This window comes from Leptopilina boulardi, unplaced genomic scaffold (genome assembly GCF_019393585.1).
Source record: "Leptopilina boulardi isolate dan_hultmark-lab unplaced genomic scaffold, ZJU_Lbou_2.1 LbouV2_214, whole genome shotgun sequence".
Taxonomy (NCBI): domain Eukaryota; kingdom Metazoa; phylum Arthropoda; class Insecta; order Hymenoptera; family Figitidae; genus Leptopilina; species Leptopilina boulardi.
Window position 1 is genome coordinate 1,270,504 of NW_026137768.1, and position 21,925 is coordinate 1,292,428.

Below are 21,925 nucleotides of genomic sequence, written 5' to 3' on the forward strand. Positions count from 1 at the left end.
AGACTGACGAGTTTTAAAAAAGTTTATTTAGTTCTTTTGGTTTTACTCGTTTATGAATTTTTTTCATTTTTAAAATTATTTTTTGAACTTAATCCTCAATTATTAAAAAATCTTTCAATTTTTTGGAATTTTGACATTTACATTTTTTATTCAGGAGGTCAAAAACTACAAAATTACAAAGTTGCAGAAAATTTCACCGGACTCCAAATTCCCATGTAAATGGTGCGGGGTTCTTTGGAAAACTTTACTTTAGAATAAATATAACATGTTCAAACAAATAAACAAGGACCGTTGCCAGGCAACAAGGAAAAGACTTGTGAATAACATTTGAATTTTGTAAAAAATATAATTCGTGAAAAAAGTCATTCGGGATTTTATTTTCGTAAAAAAAGTCTTTGGGAAATGGTATTCGGGAATTTTGACTTTCGTGAAATTTACCCTTCGTGAAAATGTTTTTCGGGGAAATGACCCGGAATCCTTTTTTACGTTAAAATAGTGTTACAATCAGCTGATCATAACTTTTGAATTATATTCCTTCTTAATAAAAATAACAATTGTTAATATTTTATAAGACAAGTACAGGGCACTATATTAATTTAAATGTTTTAGTTAAAAATTAATCTTTTTGATTCTTAACAAAAAGATTTAAAGTAAAATAAAAAAAATTAAAAATATTTTTTAAAATAATTTATTTATAAATTAACGTTTATTTTTTATATTTAAATAGGTGTGCAATCAGATTTTGTACAAAATATTGTGACACAAAAAAATGTAAAATGAAAAACGCAATTGACCATCTCATCAAGATTTACCCAAGAACAAAATTTATGACCTAGTATGCTTTTATATCGATTACAACACAGGTTTACAAATTTCAAATTTTTTTTGTCACTCGAATAAAACATTTTTTTTTATTAATATGTGTCTTTCGAGTAAGAAAATCATATTTAAAATTTTTTTCCCTCGTGCAATTTTTTTGTAACAGCAAATTATGCATTTTCGAGGTGTGACGTCACTTAAAGTCACCGGTAGAGAAAGCAGTTAATCCAATTGTAAAAAATAAATCACCATTTAAAAGATTATTAAATTACCTTTCAAACCCCCAAGTACTCATTTTGGTGAGCTTTGCTTAACTTAGTTTTATACAAAACTGATATAGATCGAAATCACTTAAAAATATACTAAAACTGAAAAAGTACTTTGTTCAATAAATGTAGTGTAGAATTGTCATTTTTCATCCGATCGCGGTCTATAAAGGCTTAAAAGTTTCGTAATTAAATATATTATTAATAACAAATTTAAAACTTGCCTTTTTTGATTGTTTGACTTTGAAGAAATTAGCGAAAGTTGACGAAGGTCTAAAAATCATTAAAATTTGATTCAAATTTGAACTTTGATCGACTGTAACTCTGACAATTTTGAATGTATTTTTTTGTTTGACCAATGGTTTGAAAGGTAATTTAATAATCTTTTAAATGGAGATTTATTTTTTACAATTGGATTAACTGCTTTCTCTACCGGTGACTTTAAGTGACGTCACACCTCGAAAATGCATAATTTGCTGTTACAAAAAAATTGCACGAGGAAAAAAAATTTTAAATATGATTTTCTTACTCGACAGACACATATTAATAAAAAAAAAATGTTTTGTTCGAGTGACAATTTCACTGTAAACCTGTGCAATTTAGACACTAACTACTTTTAAGTTCTTTTTCATTTGATTCCTTATTATTGGACTCCGATTCCTGGGCACATATATCTTTGACATCTACTGGGTGTAATAAAATTGGTTGCATTGGTCCCCCATCGCTTGTTACTTCTAATCCAATTGTGGCTCCAAGTTTTTGAGAAGCATGTTTAAACTGATCTGATAACATTACCTAAAAACAGTAAAATGTTGTTATTTCATATTTGCTTATAACTTGTGACAAATAATATAAATATTATATAAAGTTGAAAACAGTTCCCGAGTTCTGTTAAAAATGTTAAAGGTGTTTTTTTATTCTTCAGTTTCCAGATAGCGCTACAATAAGGTAAAACATGGTTAAGTTAATTTAAATAATTATATTTCACTTGCTTGTTTGAACATATAACTTGTAGTACCGTAATTTATTACCAAGTGATGCCACAGGTTTGGAGATATATCAACCAAAATTCCACTCCTTTCTGTCTATCTTTTAGCTCTCTGCTTTCGCGATGTTTATTCTTTGCTTGGCGCAAACAGACCCTACACGTTATCATGATCTCTCCACAAGAACAAAGACAACTTTACCAAGACGAATTGGGAAGATTAAAATTTTAAAAATATCATGAAGCTCTTTTTTTTAAGGGTACAAAACGGTAAAAAAAATTTGAGCCAAATCGAAGAAGTCAAAATCAACGATATATTAGTTTGGCATGGAACCTTTCATATACACGGAAAGACTTTGTGCATCACTTTGTGTTAAACTCGCCACGAGATTTTAGTAAACTTTTTACCAAACTCGGAAAAAAAGGAAAGATATTAATAATTCGTAGTCTGACTATTAAAATCAGAAAAAAGTTACTGATGTACAATAATTGATTATTGAGAATTTTAAAATTTAATAGTCAGTCGATCAAAAAATAAAATCTGAAGTTTCACTAAAAAAACATATACATAGCTTTTAATAGCGTGACTACTAAAGTTGCCATCTGAAACTCCATATATACGTATATATATCGACAATTGATAAGTAATGTAGAAATCCAATTTACCTATGAACGAGAGATCACATCTTAACCTAAAATCGTCTAAAATACAGATAGGGTAAACGCTCGCTTTAACCGACGCAACGCAAATACAATTCATATCAACGATATCATGAGGGCAGTTTATTTTTCTTATATACTAATCTCACCATTTCATTTCCACTTACGAGAAAATTTTTATTATGTTTAAACTTATTTCAAGTGCAATGAAAAAATTTCAAAAAAATAAATTATTTAATATTATTAATAAGGTCAATTTTAGGAAATGTCCGAATTAATTTTTTATGCAAACAGGATTATTAAAAGTGTTCGTTGTGTAGACATTTTTCTATCTATGCCGGAACTATTCAACTGCTGACGCTATACACGGACAAGCTTCGCTTGTTTGTATGCGTGCTGTTTTCATCGTGAGACTACTAAATTGTAAACACGACGCAATGAAAATGTCGTTCTTACAAATATAAAGAATATACTTAACGAATATTTCTTAGCGTGACTACTAAATTTTGATAAAAAAGAAAACATTTTTTGTTGAAAACATTTATATAAAATGATAGTTTTCCATTTTTTCCAAGTTTGGTCGCGAGTTTACTAAAATCTCTTGGCAAGTTTGACAGAAAGTGATGCACAAAGTCTTTCCGTGTACAATGCAGTGATGCTTGAAACACCATAGAACAAACTATACAATAGAGTATACGGTTTTTGCCCTACTGAAAATTCTCATGGAGGATCTTATATAGGATCTCACATAAATTCATATATCCCTACTGAAAATCCCTGTATAAGATCTTGTACAATTTCCTGTACAGGATCAGCAACTGAACTTGTACTAGTTCTGACCAGTTCCTGTACAGGAAAATGCATACGAATTTGGAACAAGTTCATGTGTGAGATCTTGTACAAGATCTGGTGCAAGATCTTGTACAAGAAAGATACTTGTACAAGAAAATGTACATGATCTTGTAAAATTTCATGTATAAGTACTTGTACATGAACACGTTCATGTTCTTGCACATGTATAGTTGTAAAATTTTTTTTTTTAATAAAATTTGAGATTTTGATAATTTTTAACCACTAAGATTCGTAACTCATGCATGCTAAAAACTATTGCGCAGCTGTAAAGGTTAAAGTAAACTATTGCGCAGCCTTTGAAGTTTTTAATTTTTAGTAAAGAAAAACATGAATTAACTTGTGCAAGAACATGGATGTGTTCATGTACAAGTACTTATACATGAAATTGTACATGAACATTTTCTTGTACAAGCATCTTTCTTGTACAAGATCTTGCACCAGATCTTGTACAAGATCTCACACATGAACTTGTTCCAAATTCGTATGCATTTTCCTGTACAGGAACTGGTCAGAACTTGTACAAGTTCAGTTGCTGATCCTGTACAGGAAATTGTACAAGATCTTGTACAGGAAATTGTACAAGATCTTGTACAGGGATTTTCAGTAGGGATTAAAATACACATAACATCCTATGTGTTATGTAAGAAACTATATAGGATCTTATGAAAAATCATATAGAAAATTGAGACATGATTTCAAGTGGGATTCGATGTAAATTCTTATAAATGTATTCTTAGGTAATAAATTATGTGAAATCCTACAATTTTTTCTCGTCAGATTTTTTCCTTCAATTTTCTTCGTGGCTTCTCATAAAAAACCTATCAAAATTCATTGCTCAATCCTTAACCAGAAATTTTCCTATATCAAATCATACATAAAAACTTTTTTTGATTCTTGAATAAAAAATTATTACAAAAAATCTGACATGAAATCTTATTTCTATTGAAAATTCTCATTTATATATGATTGACTTGAACATAAGAATTCATGTAGGATTTCATGTAGATTCTGAAATATCTGTCTAAGATTTCACATGGAATTATATAAAGGAAACAATATAGGATTTCATATGGAAAATTCGAATTGACAGAAGGCAGTTTATAAAAATTATTTAATTTAAAATCAAATAATTTTACTGCAATTCATCTGAAAAGAAAAAAATTTGTGCTTTGCAATAGACCTTCTCAGTTAAAGTCTCAGCTTTTACAGTACTTAAGACTTATCTCAACTGTGAGAAAAAAAATTATGACCATCTGGCGGCGTAAGAATGGAACTTGGTATCTTATCTGAACTACATAAGATTTTACATGGATTTTTATATATATTTCTTTATGGTGAATTCTTACATGGGATCCTACCCAGCAAACACGTTCTATAAATGTTATATAACAGTGAGAACACAGTTTTAAAGAACACTTGTTACAAGCTGGTTATGAATCTGTTATATAACCTCATTGTAACAGAATTCTAGAACATTGTTACAAGGGAGTTACCGATTTATTCTATATTATGCTAACTTCACATTCCTGTAACAATGTAATGTAACATTTCTGTAACACAATCATCACAAATGATCTGTAACTGACGTTCCAACGTAGTTCTAGAACTGTGTCTGAAAAATGTTATGTAGCTGTTCTAAAATTTTGTTGCAGATTAGTTCTGGATGACATTTGTACCTAAAAATGGGAACATTTCTGCAACAGTATGTTACATAAAATTTTTATAACACTACAGCCACAAATTTTTTATAACTAATGTTCCATCGCATATCTAGAACTATATCGGAACAATAATATGTAACTGTTCTAAAATTTTGATGAAGTTCAGTTCTGGAATATATTTGTACCTGAGATTAAGAATTTTGAAGTGTTCATAAGTACCTTAACTATTTTCTATGGAATTAATAAATAAATAGTTCATTTTACTTAAGTATATAGTTAAATTTAAAAAACTCTAAAATTTTTATATATCACATAGTCTTATTGTTTTTTTTATATAAGCAATACAGTTTTTAAATCCTCCTCAGTCGCAAGTTATCAAATGAATTTTGTATTTATATTCCCATGTTAGGGTAGCCTAATGGTTAGCGTATTAGCCTGTGGAGCGATATTGCTATAGAACAGTTAAAATTTGTCACTGTTCTAACTATGTTTATTTTAGACTTTCCTTTTTCTATTACATCAAGTTTTAATATTTTTATTAAGAATAAAAATATTTTGCATGTATTTTTAGGTAATAATCATGCGATAATAGTTATGTACCATTTTATAGTTGTTACAAAACAGTTCTAGAACTGTTACAAATACATTTGTAACCATATTCTAGATGTGTTACAGAATCTTACATATCCGCTGGGTACGACATTTTGCGTAACCAGTGACTCACAGGATCATAACCAGTTACAGAACATGTTTTCAAAAAATTTGTAACAGTTCTATAGCTGACCTGTAACAGTGTTTGCTGGGTATATAGGAATCCATATGAGAACATAATGTAGTATCCCAATCAGCAGGAAAACTTGCAGCAAACTGGCAAGAAGCTTGCCGTGCAAACATGTAGCAAGTTTGGTGCAAGCAACAAAATGTCCTCTTGTGGCAATCTTGCAGGGCAACGTTGGCGCAAGCTTGCTGCAAGTTTGCAAAACCTAATGCGATGCGCAGTTGTAAACGGAAGCTCCTACGGCTGCGCAATAAATTTTTTGACCTCCAAAGCAGGGTGCCCTTTACGTTTATTTAGTAACAAATTGATTCAAAAAAAATTTTTTTTTAGTATTATACAAGCTTTTTGCAAGTTTGCTTAACTACCTTGACACAAGAGGACGTTTCGTTTCTTGCACCAAACTTGCTACATGTTTGCAATGCAATCTTGCACATCTTGCACGACAAACTTCCTGCAAGTTTGCTGCAAGTTTTCGTGCTGATTGGGATATTACAATTTGAGTATGTTCTCCGCTAGATAATTTAATTTTCTTTACAGAATCTTATTCTACTCATAATTATAAATTATCAAAAAAAAATTTATGGCAATTGGCTGAATCCATTTCAAAACGTACAGGCCGACGACCTTCAGGTTGTAGATTTTTCTGTCGATGAAATATGTTATTCTACATGAAAAATAAAGAGACACGTATTTTTTATTTTTCATAAAAATTATGTTTAACGAAGTTATGCTCATTTGAAGTTTGAGTTGTAAAACTCGAAAGAACAATGAAAAAAAATTGTTTCGCCTGTAATTTTTTTTCTAATGAATGCAATCAAATTATTTTTCTTGGATCTTGTAGGGGGTATATTCCTCTTTAAAATCCTATTTGAAATTTGAAAAAAGATTCAAAATTAAAAAAACAGGAGATGATTTTCTAAAAATCATTAAAGTCAATTTTCTCAAAAACCCCACTTTTTTTTCTCTCAAATTTTTACCATAAATTCTTACCAATTTGAAAAACCAATCCTAGGAGTTTTAAGCGGGCTAAACAATCCTGGTAATAAGGAGAAATTTTTTTCGAAATATTTTTTTTTACGAAATTTGAAATGGTTGACGTGCAGTTTCAAGAACAAATGAACTAACTGAAGTGAGTCATTTTATAACCAACAATTATTGGTTGGAGTAAATGTAATTTGACAAATAGAACACTCGAATCTAATCTAAGTATTTATGTATTTGATTTCATGTAATAATAATTTGCAGCGTTTCAGGATTTAATTTAAGTGAGTTTTAGTTACATTTTCCTTTTTATAATTTGAAAAAATATTTTTTTAATATTTGAATTATTATAAAATAAACTATCTTGAATTTTTACTTAATCATTTTTTTTTAAAATGAAATTTGCAAATATTAATTTCCAAATTGAAAATTAAAACTTTAAGTTTTTTAAAAAATTTTTGAATAATAATTTGAATTGAAAAATATTTCAAGAGTATATTACTGAAAGAATCACAATATTTATAAAAAATATTTTTTCTTTTTTCACTTTTTTATTAATTATATATATATATTTATTATCATTGGTCTTAACGATACTTAAAATGTCAAATTATAAATTTTTTGATGTTTAGAACCTGTTTGAAAAAAGTGATTTTATGGTTATTTTCTATACATACATTATTGTTGGTTATAAAATGATTAATTTCAGTTAGTTCATTTGTTCTTGAAACTGCACGTCAGCCATTTCAAATTTCGTAAAAAAAAATATTTCGAAAAAAATTTCTCCTTACTACCAGGATTGTTTAGCTAAACGCTTGAAACTCTTAGGATTGGTTCTTCATATTGGTAAGAATTTATAGTAAAAATTTGAGAGAGAAAAAAGTGGGGTTTTTGAGAAAATTGACTTTAATGATTTTTAGAAAATCATCTCCTGTTTTTTTAATTTTGAATCTTTTTTCAAATTTCAAATAGGATTTTAAAGAGGAATATACCCCCTACAAGATCCAAGAAAAATAATTTGATTGCATTCATTAGAAAAAAAATTACAGGCGAAACAATTTTTTTTCATTGTTCTTTCGAGTTTTACAACTCAAACTTCAAATGACCATAACTTCGTTAAACATAATTTTTATGAAAAATAAAAAATACGTGTCTCTTTATTTTTCATGTAGAATAACATATTTCATCGACAGAAAAATCTACAACCTGAAGGTGGTCGGCCTGTACGTTTTGAAATGGATTCAGCCGCTTTTTTTATTTTTAATAACACAATATATCGATTATTGTTACGCGCTGTAAGAAGAATATAGCGCGCTACACTGTAGGTGCTCGCGCTTGTGTAGAATTATTTAAAAAAATTATTCATTCAAAATTTATTTAATTGTGTAGAATTTCCTGGTAGTCGATTTTAGAGCGTAGAGTTCAAAATTAAAATTAAGTGAAGTTTGCGGATGCCAAAATCAACACAAACTTTGATATTTTTTTGCGGGGAACGGTTATGACTTGTGATATAATTTCTTTTCTTAAATAAAGGTACATCCTTGAACTTTTAAAACATATATTTCATTTTCAAAAAATTTCAAAATAGCGACCAATATGGCGCACCTAGGGATATATAATCGAAAAAAATATTCGGTTATCGACTTTTCGAATAGTCGAACACAGTGTAGTCGAATGGCAGTCGATAATCGTCATAAATATTCGGTTTTCGACTATAATAATCGACTTTTGGCAAAAATTTTAAAACAAATTTACTTAAGTTTTTGATGAGAGAAAAACAAATTAAAATAAATTGTTATTAATTTCTTACTTTATTTCAACATGTTTAAAATTCAACATTTGGGTTTTTTAACTGAATTAAACTTAAATCAGTCTTCCTTTAAAACAGCCTTCATCTGCGACTTAAGTCTTAAGAGACAATATAAAACTTTAATATATATAATTATTATATTTTAATATGACATTACACATTTTACATTTCACTTTTGTACCATTTTCTATTTTCGTAAACTGTTTCCAAGCCGCACTAGGAGCCATTTTTCTTCTCACATGCACCTTTCCACCCACCTTCCCAGTGTGCACGTTATGTAACTGTTCTAGAACAAAAATTGTAACTTGTTCTCGAACAAATGTTACAATTTTGTTATAGAACAGTTCTGGAACTGTGTTCTAGACCTGTTCTGCAACAGTTATTCTGCCTCTGTTCTATAAGGAATATTTAACATTTGTTCTAGAACATTTGTGCTTCATTAGTTCTAGAATTTTTAAGTAACGTTGTTACTGCAGCGTTCTAGAACAGTGTTACAAAAATGTAACATAATCTATCACTGTATTTTAGATTTGTTCTCTATCTGTTCTGAAACAAATATGTAACGAACAGATGTTTTATAAATGTGGTACTACTAGAGTGGCTCAAGACAGTTAAAAATAGAAATCTATAAAAATATTTAAAAAATCATTTCCGTGAAATATTCCCTTAATATCACTGGGAGAATACTCCTAATATCACTGAGATATCATCATGAAGTGGACATTTTGATCTCCATTATATATCACACCCCCACAGCAGCCAATCTTTACTAAAAATTTTGTAAAGATTTCCTTGAAATCTTGGGAATATTTAATTGCAAAGTTTAATGAAAATTGCATAAAGATTTAAATGTCCCACCAAAATAAATATTTGGCGTAAAAGTTGACTAAAAATTTAAATGAAATTTTCAGGAAATGTTCGTCGTGAAAATTGAGTAAAAATTTAAATGAAATTTTCAGGAAATGTTCGTTGTGAAAATTGACTGAACATTTAAATTAAATATTCATTAAAAATTTATAGCGAAAGTTGAGTGAAAATGTAATTTAAATATTCAGTCAATTTTTATGACGAACATTTCCTGAAAATTTAAATTAAATTTTCAGGAAATGTTGGACGGAAATATCTGTAAAAAATACAAAAATAATATTTAAGAAGTATTAATAATATTAATAATAATAATAATAATATTAATAATAATAATAGATAGATCTTTATTATTATTATCAATAAAAAAAATTTACTATCTGGGAATAAAAATAAAATAAATAATATACAAACATTGTTGCTCTGATTTGATGCTTTGTTTCACATTGAATCAAGCACTGCATGCTTGTTGAGCAAGAACTTTTGAAAACAAATTGTGGGGTGCTGGGGATTGAACCTACGTTCGCCGCGCGCTAGCTAAAGACCCTAACCACTACACTACAGATATCTGGCTGAGAAAAAAAAATCTTCCACAGGCTCTACAACTTGCTGATAGAAAAGTAATCTTACTTATCGACCTAAAAGGCCGGGCTCATTTAAAAAGGTTTTCACGGAGATATTTGAATATTCTAAATATTCACATTGCATACTGTAAAATCATGACTGAAGGTCATGTGAAAAGGTTATTATAAAATTAATTATTTTTTTAAATATTATCTATTAATTAAAAATTCACAAAATTGCGAAAATTAATTTAAAATTTTTTTATTTATTAGTAAACAATTATATTAGTATTGTTAAAGACAAGAAAAAGCGTTTTTAAACATAATTAAGAAAATAATTTCAATATATTAAAATAAGAATAGTTCCGCTTGAACCTTCTTCGAGTAAAGTCGTGTTTACGGCAAGCTCTTGCTTGAGTATTTTATCTGTTCAATAGTACGGATTACAAATCAGTATAAATCTGTGTTTTTCTGTTTTTGTGTAAATCACAGTGTTATTAATTTTATGCAACGGGTGAGATAAGCTCAATTTTGTTACTGTTTCTGGGATCGCTCCAACTTCTGTGCTGTGTCGATTTTTCCAAAGCAGCCTATTCTGCGCCCGGTACATCTTCTGAAGTGCTAAAAAACTTAATTTTGAAAAAATTCGATCTGAAATACTAAACAATTGCAGAAACTCGGCGCAGTTCTGGAGGGCGATTAATGCTTTTAAATCGCGCACAAGCCATCGCTCGAATGTGGATTTGGAATCGTGGCATAACTATCTGTTGAGATCTTTCCCCCCTATTGACGGAAATATTGTATTGGAACCGCCTCTTGTACCACGATTGGTCCCTGAGCTCGACAATACTATTACGACAGACGAAATATGGTTTGCACTGTCCAAATGTAAAGATGGAAAGGCTCCTGGCCCGGACGACATTAATTATAACTTCCTTAAGAATTTACCGCAAAATTGGCTCTTTTATATGAATTTGTTTTTTAATAAGATTTTGACAACTGAAAAAATCCCAAAGGGTTGGGGTGAATCCATAACATCTATGTTTTTCAAGAAAGGTGACTCCACGATACCTGACAACTACAGACCACCTAAGGACTCCGGGATCAGTAGTTTTTGTAGCATTTATAGACTTTAAGGGAGCCTCTCCATCGGTCGTCCATGATCTGCTGTGGAGTAAACTATATAAAATGGGACTTAGTACAAAATTTATCAACATTGTTAGGGACTTATATAAAAAATCGTCTACCAGCATTAGAGTAGGCCAGGATTACACTGAAAGCGTAAATGTGACTCGTGGTTTACTGCAAGGAGAAGTCCTTAGTCCATATTTGTTCCTCCTATTTATCGCGGATATGGAAAGTTTTTTTATAGATAGGGGTTGTAGGGGCATTGCTATCGAAAGTTCTTTGGAAATAAATATGCAAGGGTTCGCGGATAATTATGCTTTGCTGGCGGACACCCCAAGCGAGTTAAATAAAAAACTAAATGCATTATATGAATACTGTGATTTGAATAAACTCATTGTGAATACGGACAAAACTAAGATCGTAATATTTTCTAAATCAGGGAATTCTAAAGCAAAAAAACTTAAATCATTTAAATTTGGAGAGAGTTATATCGAGGTAGTAAGAGAGTACGAGTATCTGGGCGTTCCTTTTCAAAATTCCTGCTCTATCGCTTCGGCAGCGAAAAAATTTATTAGCTCTGCGAATACCACGGTGGAATCGACGTGGAAAATGATTTTTGCGTCTAAAATGAACTCTTGGGCTTCGTGCGGGAGACTGTTTCGAAGCCTGTCGGTTAGTGTTCTCCTCTATGCTTGCCAGACATGGTCCTTAAATTTCCTCGACAGTATTGAGAGGGCACAACTAACTTTTATTACAAGATTATTAAACTTGCCGAATTGCACCCCAAACTACGCCGTCAGGCTCGAGACAGGGTCCCTGCCCCTGGCTCACGAGGTTTTCAAACTCACACTGTCTTGGCTAAACAAACTTTCACGGATGAATTGTTCAAGGTATCCAAGACGGTGTGCGGAAAGATTGATCTCGTTGGCTAGAACTAACCCATCTAACAACAAAATCAATTCGTTTAATCAATTAAGGATCTCCTTTTTCGAGCCTTGTGGTCTGCCTAATGTAATTAATGAAATCAATTTCGACTCTTTTTGTTGCAATGATAAAAAAGCTCTGAATAATTATGCGAACTACCTCAGGGAACAAGATTTGATTTCTTTAGCGAACTCTAAAAGTTTAGTGGCTTATACCCACCTCGACCACCGCTCGGATTCGCGGAGTTATCTAAGTCTAAATACGCGCATGCACTATAAAAAAGTTTTTGCTCAAATTAGATTAATGAATTGCCATGTTTCCAGATTGATTTTCGATAAGAATAAATACATATTTCACCCAGATAAAATGTCCTCTTCTTGCTGCCTCGAGAGTGAAAATCTACTTCACATTCTAATTCAGTGTCCTGCTTGTGAGCATCTGCTCCTGCGTGCGTTTGAGAGAGAGACAAACAAACCCTTCTCCGCTGACGACTGGTATGATGTAATGTCTTCAAACAATATTTCAACTATAAAGAAATTTGTAAATGTGATTGTCAAAATTTTGTTAGAACGAATGAATTTGTAATGTTGATGTGTCTTAGTAATCTGTACTTCTTATTTACTTTGTCTTTAATTATCAGCCAAAACAAGCGAAACCCACTTGTATGTACGTATTATGTAATATAAACAAGTTAATAAATAAATAAAATAAATATTAAAATAAGAAATGAAAGTGAACACAAAAATTCTATTTTTTAAACATTTAAATCAAAATTATTATTCAAAAATTATTTATTATAATTAAAAATGTATTAATTAATGAAAAATTAATTTTTAAATATTTTATTTTTTGTGATTTCGCAGAAAATTACAAATTTATTATTCAAAATGCGGCACCTGGTTTCCACTGGAATAACAATCAATCAACAATATTTCCAGTTGTGATTTATTATAGAGAAAGTAACGAATTATTACACAGAAGTCTTGTCATTATTTCTGATTGTAACCCCCATGATTCAAACGCAGTTCACGTTTTTTTAAAAATTATAACATGTTATATTAAAACTTTGAATCCAGATGTTAACAAAATTTAATATTTTTCGAATGGAGCCCCGCAACAATTTAAAAATTTCAAAAATTTTGTTAATCTTTATTATCATGAAGAGGATTTTAAAATATATGCTGAATGGCACTTTTTTGCGAGTTATCATGGCAAAGGGCCTTGCGATGGTGTCGGAAGTACCGTAAAACGAGCAGCAGCACGGGCAAGTCTTCAGTTGCCATTTGATAAAAAAATTTTAACTTCACAGGAACTATATGAATGGGCTAAAAATTCGAGTAGTTTCCAAAATATTGATTTTAAATTTTCCTCAATCGAAGATTACAAAAGAGCAACCGAAGTTCTTAATCTTCGATATACAAAGGCAAAAACTATTCAGGGTACACAACAATTTCATTGTGCGAAGGATCTTTAACTATGCGGATATTTTCCAGATCAACTGAGAATTATTCTTGTAAAATATTTAAACGTAAAAAAATTGGATAAAAAAAAAAGATTAAAATTTTAGTTCCAAATACAAGTTTATTATTATAATTACCTCCATTTATAAGTTTTTATTATTTAACTCTTATACTGAAACATTAGAAATCATATTTGAGTAAAAAGCAAATGTTTAAAAATTTTGAAAAATTCGAAAAAAATATTAAAAATTGTTTTTCCACGACCGGACTAGGCTTAAAATTTGTGTTATAAGAAGTAGTTTTTTTGAAAAAAATCAAAATATACAAACACTTTTAAAAATAAGATTTTTATCTTAAAATTACAAAAAATAAGGTTAATAATTTTTTTTTAATTTTTTGCATGAAAGTTTTGAAAAGTTCATTTAAAAACACACAATTTGAAAAAAAAAGAATTAAAATTGGTGCATTTGTCAAAAAGTTATGAGCTTTCAAAAAAAAAATTTTTTTTTTCAAAATTTTTGAAAAATTTATATCTCGAAAACGGCTTTATAAAAAAATTTGAAAAAAATCAGGAAGGTCTTTTTCAATGAGTAAAAAAAGGTAAAAAAATTTGAGCGAAATCAAAAATGTCCAAGTCGATGATATGTTGGAATGGCGTGGACCGCCCCATATTCACCTGCAATGTGAATATTCAGAATATTCAAATACCTCCGTGAAAACCTTTTTAAATGAGCCCGCCCTTTTAGGTCGATAAGTAAGATTACTTTTCTATCAGTAAGTTGTAGAGCCTGTGGAAGATTTTTTTTTCTCAGCCAGATATCTGTAGTGTAGTGGTTAGGGTCTTTAGCTAGCGCGCGGCGAACGTAGTTTCAATCCCCAGCACCCCACAATTTGTTTTCAAAAGTTCTTGCTCAACAAGCATGCAGTGCTTGATTCAATGTGAAACAAAGCATCAAATCAGAGCAACAATGTTTGTATATTATTTATTTTATTTTTATTCCCAGATAGTAAATTTTTTTTATTGATAATAATAATAAAGATCTATCTATCTATCTATCTATCTATCTATCTATTATTATTATTATTATTATTATTATTAATATTATTATTATTAATAATAATAATAATAATATTAATACTTCTTAAACATGAAAATTTAATTTAAATTTTCAGGAAATGTTCGTCACAAAAATTGACTGAATATTTAAATTACATTTTCACTCAACTTTCGCAATAAATTTTTAATGAATATTTAATTTAAACGTTCAGTCAATGTTCGCGACGAACATTTCCTGAAAATTTCATTTAAATTATTACTCAATTTTTGCGACGAACATTTCCTGAAAATTTCATTTAAATTTTTAGTCAACTTTTACGCCAAATATTTATTTTGGTGGGACATTTAAATCTTTATGCAATTTTCATTAAACTTTGCAATTAAATATTCCCAAGATTTCAAGGAAATCTTTACGAAATTTTTAGAAAAGATTGGCTGCTGTGGGGGCAGGAATATTTCAAAAAATATTTTAATGATATTTATGTGACGTACCGTGCTATTTATGCATGCCCACACAGCACATAAAATTTCCTGAATTTGTCCTGAATATTTCATTGAAAGATTCGAAATATTTCAATGAAAGGTCGATGAAATTTTGATGCAACAATGAAATGTCCGCCTATAAGAAATATTGCAGTTCCGATTGTACGAAAAATTTCAGCGAAATGTTGAGGAAATGTGAGGATGAAAAATTACTGACATATTATTTTTTAATATTTGCAAAATAAGAAAATGAAATATGTTACCAATTTTTAAGTAAAATATTTTGAAAAGATTATTCATTAAAATTCTAGAAATATCGAAATGAAATATTTCTAAATTGTTAAAAATACATATTTAGGCAATATCATCCGGATATATTTGTGAAAAATAAAAAAAATGTATTTCAGAAATAAATTGCGGTAGTGATTGTGAAAATATGTGACAAAATTTGTGCATTTAGTGAAATAGTGACAATTTATTTATTATAAAGAAATTATTACACGTAAGATGCAACAAGCGAAACATGATTAATATATATGAACAGTAAGTATAAAAATAGAATACTTAAAATAAATAAGATCCGCTCAGGTACGCAAGGATATACTATAAAAGTCAATTTGTTACAAATTTTACTTGACTGGACTTTCAATATTCGTAACTTTTTAATTGAATTCTTAATTTACTGCATAATTATAATTGAACAAAAAATTTTTTTCGCAGAATTGTCATTTGATAACATTTCTATTTTTCAGAGTATTCAAATGTTTAAAATTTAATTTGTCTAAAATTGCAAATGACAAAAAGTACATATGAACCGATCGCCGGAAAGACGGCATACGTCGATTTAAGACATTTTGAGATATGTTAAATTTAAGATTCACTTGTAAGTTATAATTTAAGGCATTATTATCGAAAAATTTTTTCTTTTACAAAGGTTTACTATCGGTCAACTAATTTTGTCACATATTTTCACAATCACTACCGCAATTTATTTCTGAAATTCATTTTTTTTTATTTTTCACAAATATATCCGGATGATATTGCCTAAATATGTATTTTTAACAATTTAGAAATATTTCATTTCGATATTTCTAGAATTTTAATGAATAATCTTTTCAAAATATTTCACTTAAAAATTTGTAACATATTTCATTTTCTTATTTTGCAAATATTAAAAAATAATATGTCAGTAATTTTTCATCCTCACATTTCCTCAACATTTCGCTGAAATTTTTCGTACAATCGGAACTGCAATATTTCTTATAGGCGGACATTTCATTGTTGCATCAAAATTTCATCGACCTTTCATTGAAATATTTCGAATCTTTCAATGAAATATTCAGGACAAATTCAGGAAATTTTATGTGCTGTGTGGGTGGTTACTTTTTTTAAGTCAGGGATACAAAAAAAGTTCTGTAATTCTAGAATAGAATTGTTGTCACAGAATTGTTTTAGAATTAAAATTTTTAAAAATTTATTTTGTTATCAAATTGTTACATATTTGTTCCAGAACAATGATCTAGAACATTGTTCTAGAATTGTTACAGATCCTGTTACTGTTTTCTGCCCCTAGGGGGACGACATTTTTACTGACCTGTTCCTCACCAGTTCTAGAACTTGTTCTTTTTTATTATAGAACAGTTACAGAACTGTTCTGTAACTATGTGCACACTGGGTTTTTGAAAAAGAGCAACAAAGCGAAAAAACGAAAACTAACTGAACAACGAGGTGTGATTCGCGTGTATCTTACACCTAACCTCCAAACTAAGGGCACAAACACAATAAACGGCGAAACTCGGACACAGTTTCAGAATAGGTGCAAAAACCAAGTACAAGTTCAAGTGCAAATCCCATGAGTGCGAAAGAGATAGGTAGTCTATATCTATCTCTCTTGCACTCATAAAATTTGCATTTGGACTTGCACTTGGCTTTTGCACCTATTCTGGAACTGCCTTACGGCCTTAAAAGTGTGAATAAGGGTATACATTCACAGCTTTTTTCGGAAATCTACTCTCATCTTTTTTTGTTACATGATGTAGGTAGAAGTCTGTCTTACTCTTACATTTTCATACGCGTATTTTCCGATTAAAATGTAAGAATAAGACAGACTTATGCCTATATCACTGTATCCACAACTGTGTTAGCTATATTTCGTAGAAAATCTGTATAAAATAAATTTCGAATATTTTCGGCTATTCGAAAACATAATTCGGTTTTTCGAAATAATCGAAATCTTGTATTCGACTACAAAAGTGTCGACTATTCGAGGCTAATATTCGATTTTAGGAGTTTGATTTTATTTTTCAAGCGGTACAGACGTGTTTAGGTTAGATCCACTTTCTAATACTGTATATTGAAATGAAACGTGGAAACATTATGTTTTTAACTATTAAAATTTTATATAATGTCTTCAAACGAAGATATAATGAAGCTTTTGTTGGATATAAATGTGGATGTTAAAATTAACAAACAATCTATATCCAATGTAGCTTCGGACATTGCATCTTTAAAAGAAGAAAACGGAAAATTATTTTCGAGTTTGGAACAGTGAAAAAATAATTATAAAAATTTAACTAAGGAAAATCAACACCTTAAGAAAAGATTATTTCAAGCGGAATCTGCGATCCAATATCTCCAGTAAAAAGGCAGAGCGAAGAACCTCATCATGTTTGGGGTAGAAGAATGTGAAAACGAAGATCTGCAGAATAAAGTGCAATCCATTTTTATGTCAACTGAGGTAAATATCAAGAAGGAGGATATCAACTCTGTCTAAAGGATTGGTTTTAAACAAGGCAAAAGACCTCTTTTGATAGTTTTTAATGAAGTGAATTCCAAATCCTTGATTTTTAAAAATTTATCAAAATTTAGTGAATTGAAAATTTTCGTTTCTATCGATCTTTCAAAGGAGCAGCGAATTGAAAATAAAGAGACTCGTTCGAAACTCTTTATTTATAAACAAAAGCTAGACAGCTTGGGTATAAATGCTCTGGTCAATCAAAAAAGCGGTACCAATATCTGACAACCTGTTCAAGCCTTAACACCCCGGATCATCCTTTGAAACTCCAGAGGAACTAAAAATATAGTGGACCTTTTAGTGAATTCTAATCGAAATGATATATGTGTATAACGGAAACTTGGGGGACATCCCCACCAATTTTACCTATCTCCAACCCAAATTACCAGGCGGAGACAATATTTTCACCAGCGCAGAAGAAAGAGAGAAGAGGCAGACCTAAAGGTGGACTTCTGATTTTATTTAGTGTCAAATTATGTGAGGTAAAAATTTATTTAAAAATGACTCTACTGTTTTAATTTTAGTACATCTTAGGAATAGAAATATTAGATTTATTATAGGTCTGATATATTTTAACCCTTGTATTCCTATTTTGGATAATCTTGAAATGTTGAATGAAATCGTAGTTAGTTTAAAGTCAAAAAATTAAGGATTATCCTATTTTCATCGGGGGGGGGATACGAATTGCAGAGTAGGGGAATTAAATCAATTAGATAAAGATATAAATTTACTTAACACTAATCTCTATAACTGTAGATCAAGTGTAGACAAGGAAATAAATAACAGAGGTATTAAAATAATTGGAAATTTCGAAAGCATGGGTATGATTATGTTGAATGGAAGAGTACTGGGAGATGTTCCGGCGATGGTACATACATTTTTTTATGAATTCTATTGGTGTCAAATCAACAATAAATCTGGTTTGGTCCAGTTTATTTAGTACTTATTTGATTGATAATATGAAGGTAATGAACATTATTATCGAATCGGATCATTTCCCCGTCCCTCTTTCATTGAATATCTGTTACACCGTAAACCCTCCAAATGCAAAACTCAAATGGCGAAATAAGCTTAAAGATGATTTCAGTGACGCTATGTCAATAAATTTATTGCCAGGAATAGTATGTGATGATTTATATTTACAGTCTGATAAATTAATAAGTACAATTAAGAAGGTTGCCAAAAAGCTAGGTATGGTTTCGAGGCAAAGTAATAAAGTAAATCTATCAAAACCTTGGTTCGATAATATTTGCAAAGAAAGTACAAAGTCACAAAAAATGAAATTAAAAGAATGTAGAAAGCAAAATTCTCCACCAGATTTAACTAACAATTTTATTAAAAGTAAAAAAACATATTAGTCTTTTAAAATTAAAAAAAATTATATAATGATCATCAAATTGAAATCTTAGCCTCGGTAAAGGATAATAAATAAACTCAATAAAGCTCCAGGGCCGGACGAGATAACCTATGAATTTTTAAAGAATCTGCCTGAGAGTGGAATTGATTATATAAAGGACTTGTTTAATACAGTAATGATTAAAGAAAAAATACCACAAGCTTGGGCAAATATGGATACTATTATGATTTCTAAAAAAGGTGACAAACCTATTCATTCAAATGATAGACCAATTGCTCTGTTGAATTGTGTACTTAAACTTTTCACGCAGGTTCTTTCGAAACGACTGGTTCAATGGATTGATGCAAACAATTTAAATCCAGAATCTCAGTCTGGCTTTAGAGAAAATCGTGGTTGTATTGATAACTTATTTATTTTAAACGCGATGATTCAGAATAGATTAAATTTGGAAAAAGGAAAATTATTTGTCTTATTTATAGACTTTAAGGGTGCATTCTTATCTCTATCCCATGAATTAATTAAGAAAAAACTTTATACAATTGGAACCGGTATTAAATTTATTAAAATTCTGATGAGTTTATATTCGATGGCAAGTGTGGCAGTAAAGAGAAGAGAGGCTAGGTCGGGAAAAGTAAAGGTTACTCAAGGCATTATGCAAGGGGAAACATTGAGCCCAATTATATTTAACTTTTATATAGCAAAACTGGAAAACTATTTAATTGATAAGGGGATAAGGGGTGTTTCAATAAACCACCAAAAAGAAATTTTACTTGAGTCTTATGCAGATGATATAGCCATTATAGCTGATAATATTGTCGAGATGAGGAAAATAATTAAAATTCTGGAAATCTACTCTAAAGAAAACTGCTTAACGATTAATGAAGAGAAAACAAAAAGTTGTGGTTTTCCAGAAGGGTGGCCGCGGACATACAAAAAAATATCCCCCACTAATATATGGGAAAGAGGAAATTAAAATAGTTAACACGTATACTTATTTGGGAATTCTTTTTGCGGAATGTCCTCTTTTTGCTACTGCAACACAACAAGCAATAAGCAAATCTAAAATGACGATAGGTACGACTATTTCTTTGATTAACAAACTTAATCTGGGATCTTGGCGACCGATAGATAATTTTTTTGATAGCATCATTGCAAGTACATTATTGTATGGTGCTGTAATTTGGTGTTTGCGAAATCTGGATGACATTGAAATATTAAATATTTAGCTGACTCTAGGAATAATTGTGATGTAAGATATAACTGGGCTTCACAAGTAAAAAAAATATTTTTTAGTAGTATGGAAGATGATGAAATCTAGAACAACTTAAGGGGACTTTCTGGTTTAGAATTGACAAAAAAAGAAGATTTTAAAACTTTTATTGTAAGAACAGTATTAAAGAAATTGTAAAAACTATTTTTGCAAATTGTAGCACATTGCGTAGAGAAAATTTAAAAAATATGTTTGAGTGTATTTAGTTCAATTTCATAGTTGTAGGTGGCGTCTTCCAAAAGATACCTTTTTTTTGGTACGTTAGATTCCGGGCAACCTGTAATACATAAATTCAAGTTCCAAACGGGAATCTCTTCATAAGGATTTATTCTTGTGCCTAAACCTCAAAAACGATTTTTTTTAAAGGTTTTTTTATTTTTTATGTACATTTTTCTCAAAAACTCGCAAAAACGCCGTGTTTTTGGGTCAATTTACCTCCATATAAAAACACAGGGGGTAGAAATATGAGTTTTTAGAGGTTTAGGCCCCAGTTTTTTAAATAAAGAATCGAAAAATTTTTGGGATTTCAAAATCGGTTCGGTAGATTTCGAGAAAAGCTCTGTACCAGTTTGAAAAATGAGTTTTCGAGAAAAACGCGTTCAAAGTTTTCATAAGCAAATCCGGTTGAATTTTTATTTTTTCGTCCGCCATATTGGATCCGCCATTTTGTATTTTCAAAAACTGACATCAAATTCGTAATCAGCGACCCCAAAAACCCTCGAGTAACATGTTTCAAGCTAATATCAATAAAAGAGGAACACCAAATATGTAAATAAGATTACTGTAGATTGTTGTTGAAATACATACCGTCATAAATATAGTTACAACTTTTGTTTTTGTACATATTTTTTAAAAAACGTTTTGGGACAGTAATTCTATAATACTATGGAACATTCTTAAGCAAAAAAAAAAATCGATTTTTTTGAAATTCTAAACCAGAAAGTCCCCTTAAATAAAGATTTATTGAAAATATCCAAGATTGAAAAAATATGAATCTTTTTTATTTAATGAAGATGTACTAAAACTCCCGAAATCGTCATCCCTTAAACTTTATTCAAGAGTCTACAACCGTACCTGCAGGAGAGATTGCCATTGAAGACGATGAAAGTTTTTGCTCAGATTAGATTGTTAAATGCGTTTAATTCAAGAATTATTACTAAGAATAAATGTTATATATTTTTCGAAAACCAAAAATGTAAATGTGAGGAACAAA

General features: G+C 29.8%; 1 protein-coding gene across 3 annotated transcripts in view; it reads right to left on the minus strand.

The window, feature by feature from the left end:
• Positions 1 to 672: 672 nt before the first annotated feature.
• Positions 673 to 21,925, minus strand: part of LOC127279118 (TWiK family of potassium channels protein 7) — a 58,232-nt gene continuing 36,979 nt past the window's right edge. For all 3 annotated transcript variants that reach the window (XM_051301266.1, XM_051301265.1, XM_051301264.1), the window contains one exon: positions 673 to 1,880. In XM_051301266.1, coding sequence (XP_051157223.1) covers positions 1,692 to 1,880 — 189 coding nt within the window. In that variant the 3' untranslated portion in view covers positions 673 to 1,691. The remainder of the gene's footprint in view (positions 1,881 to 21,925) is intronic.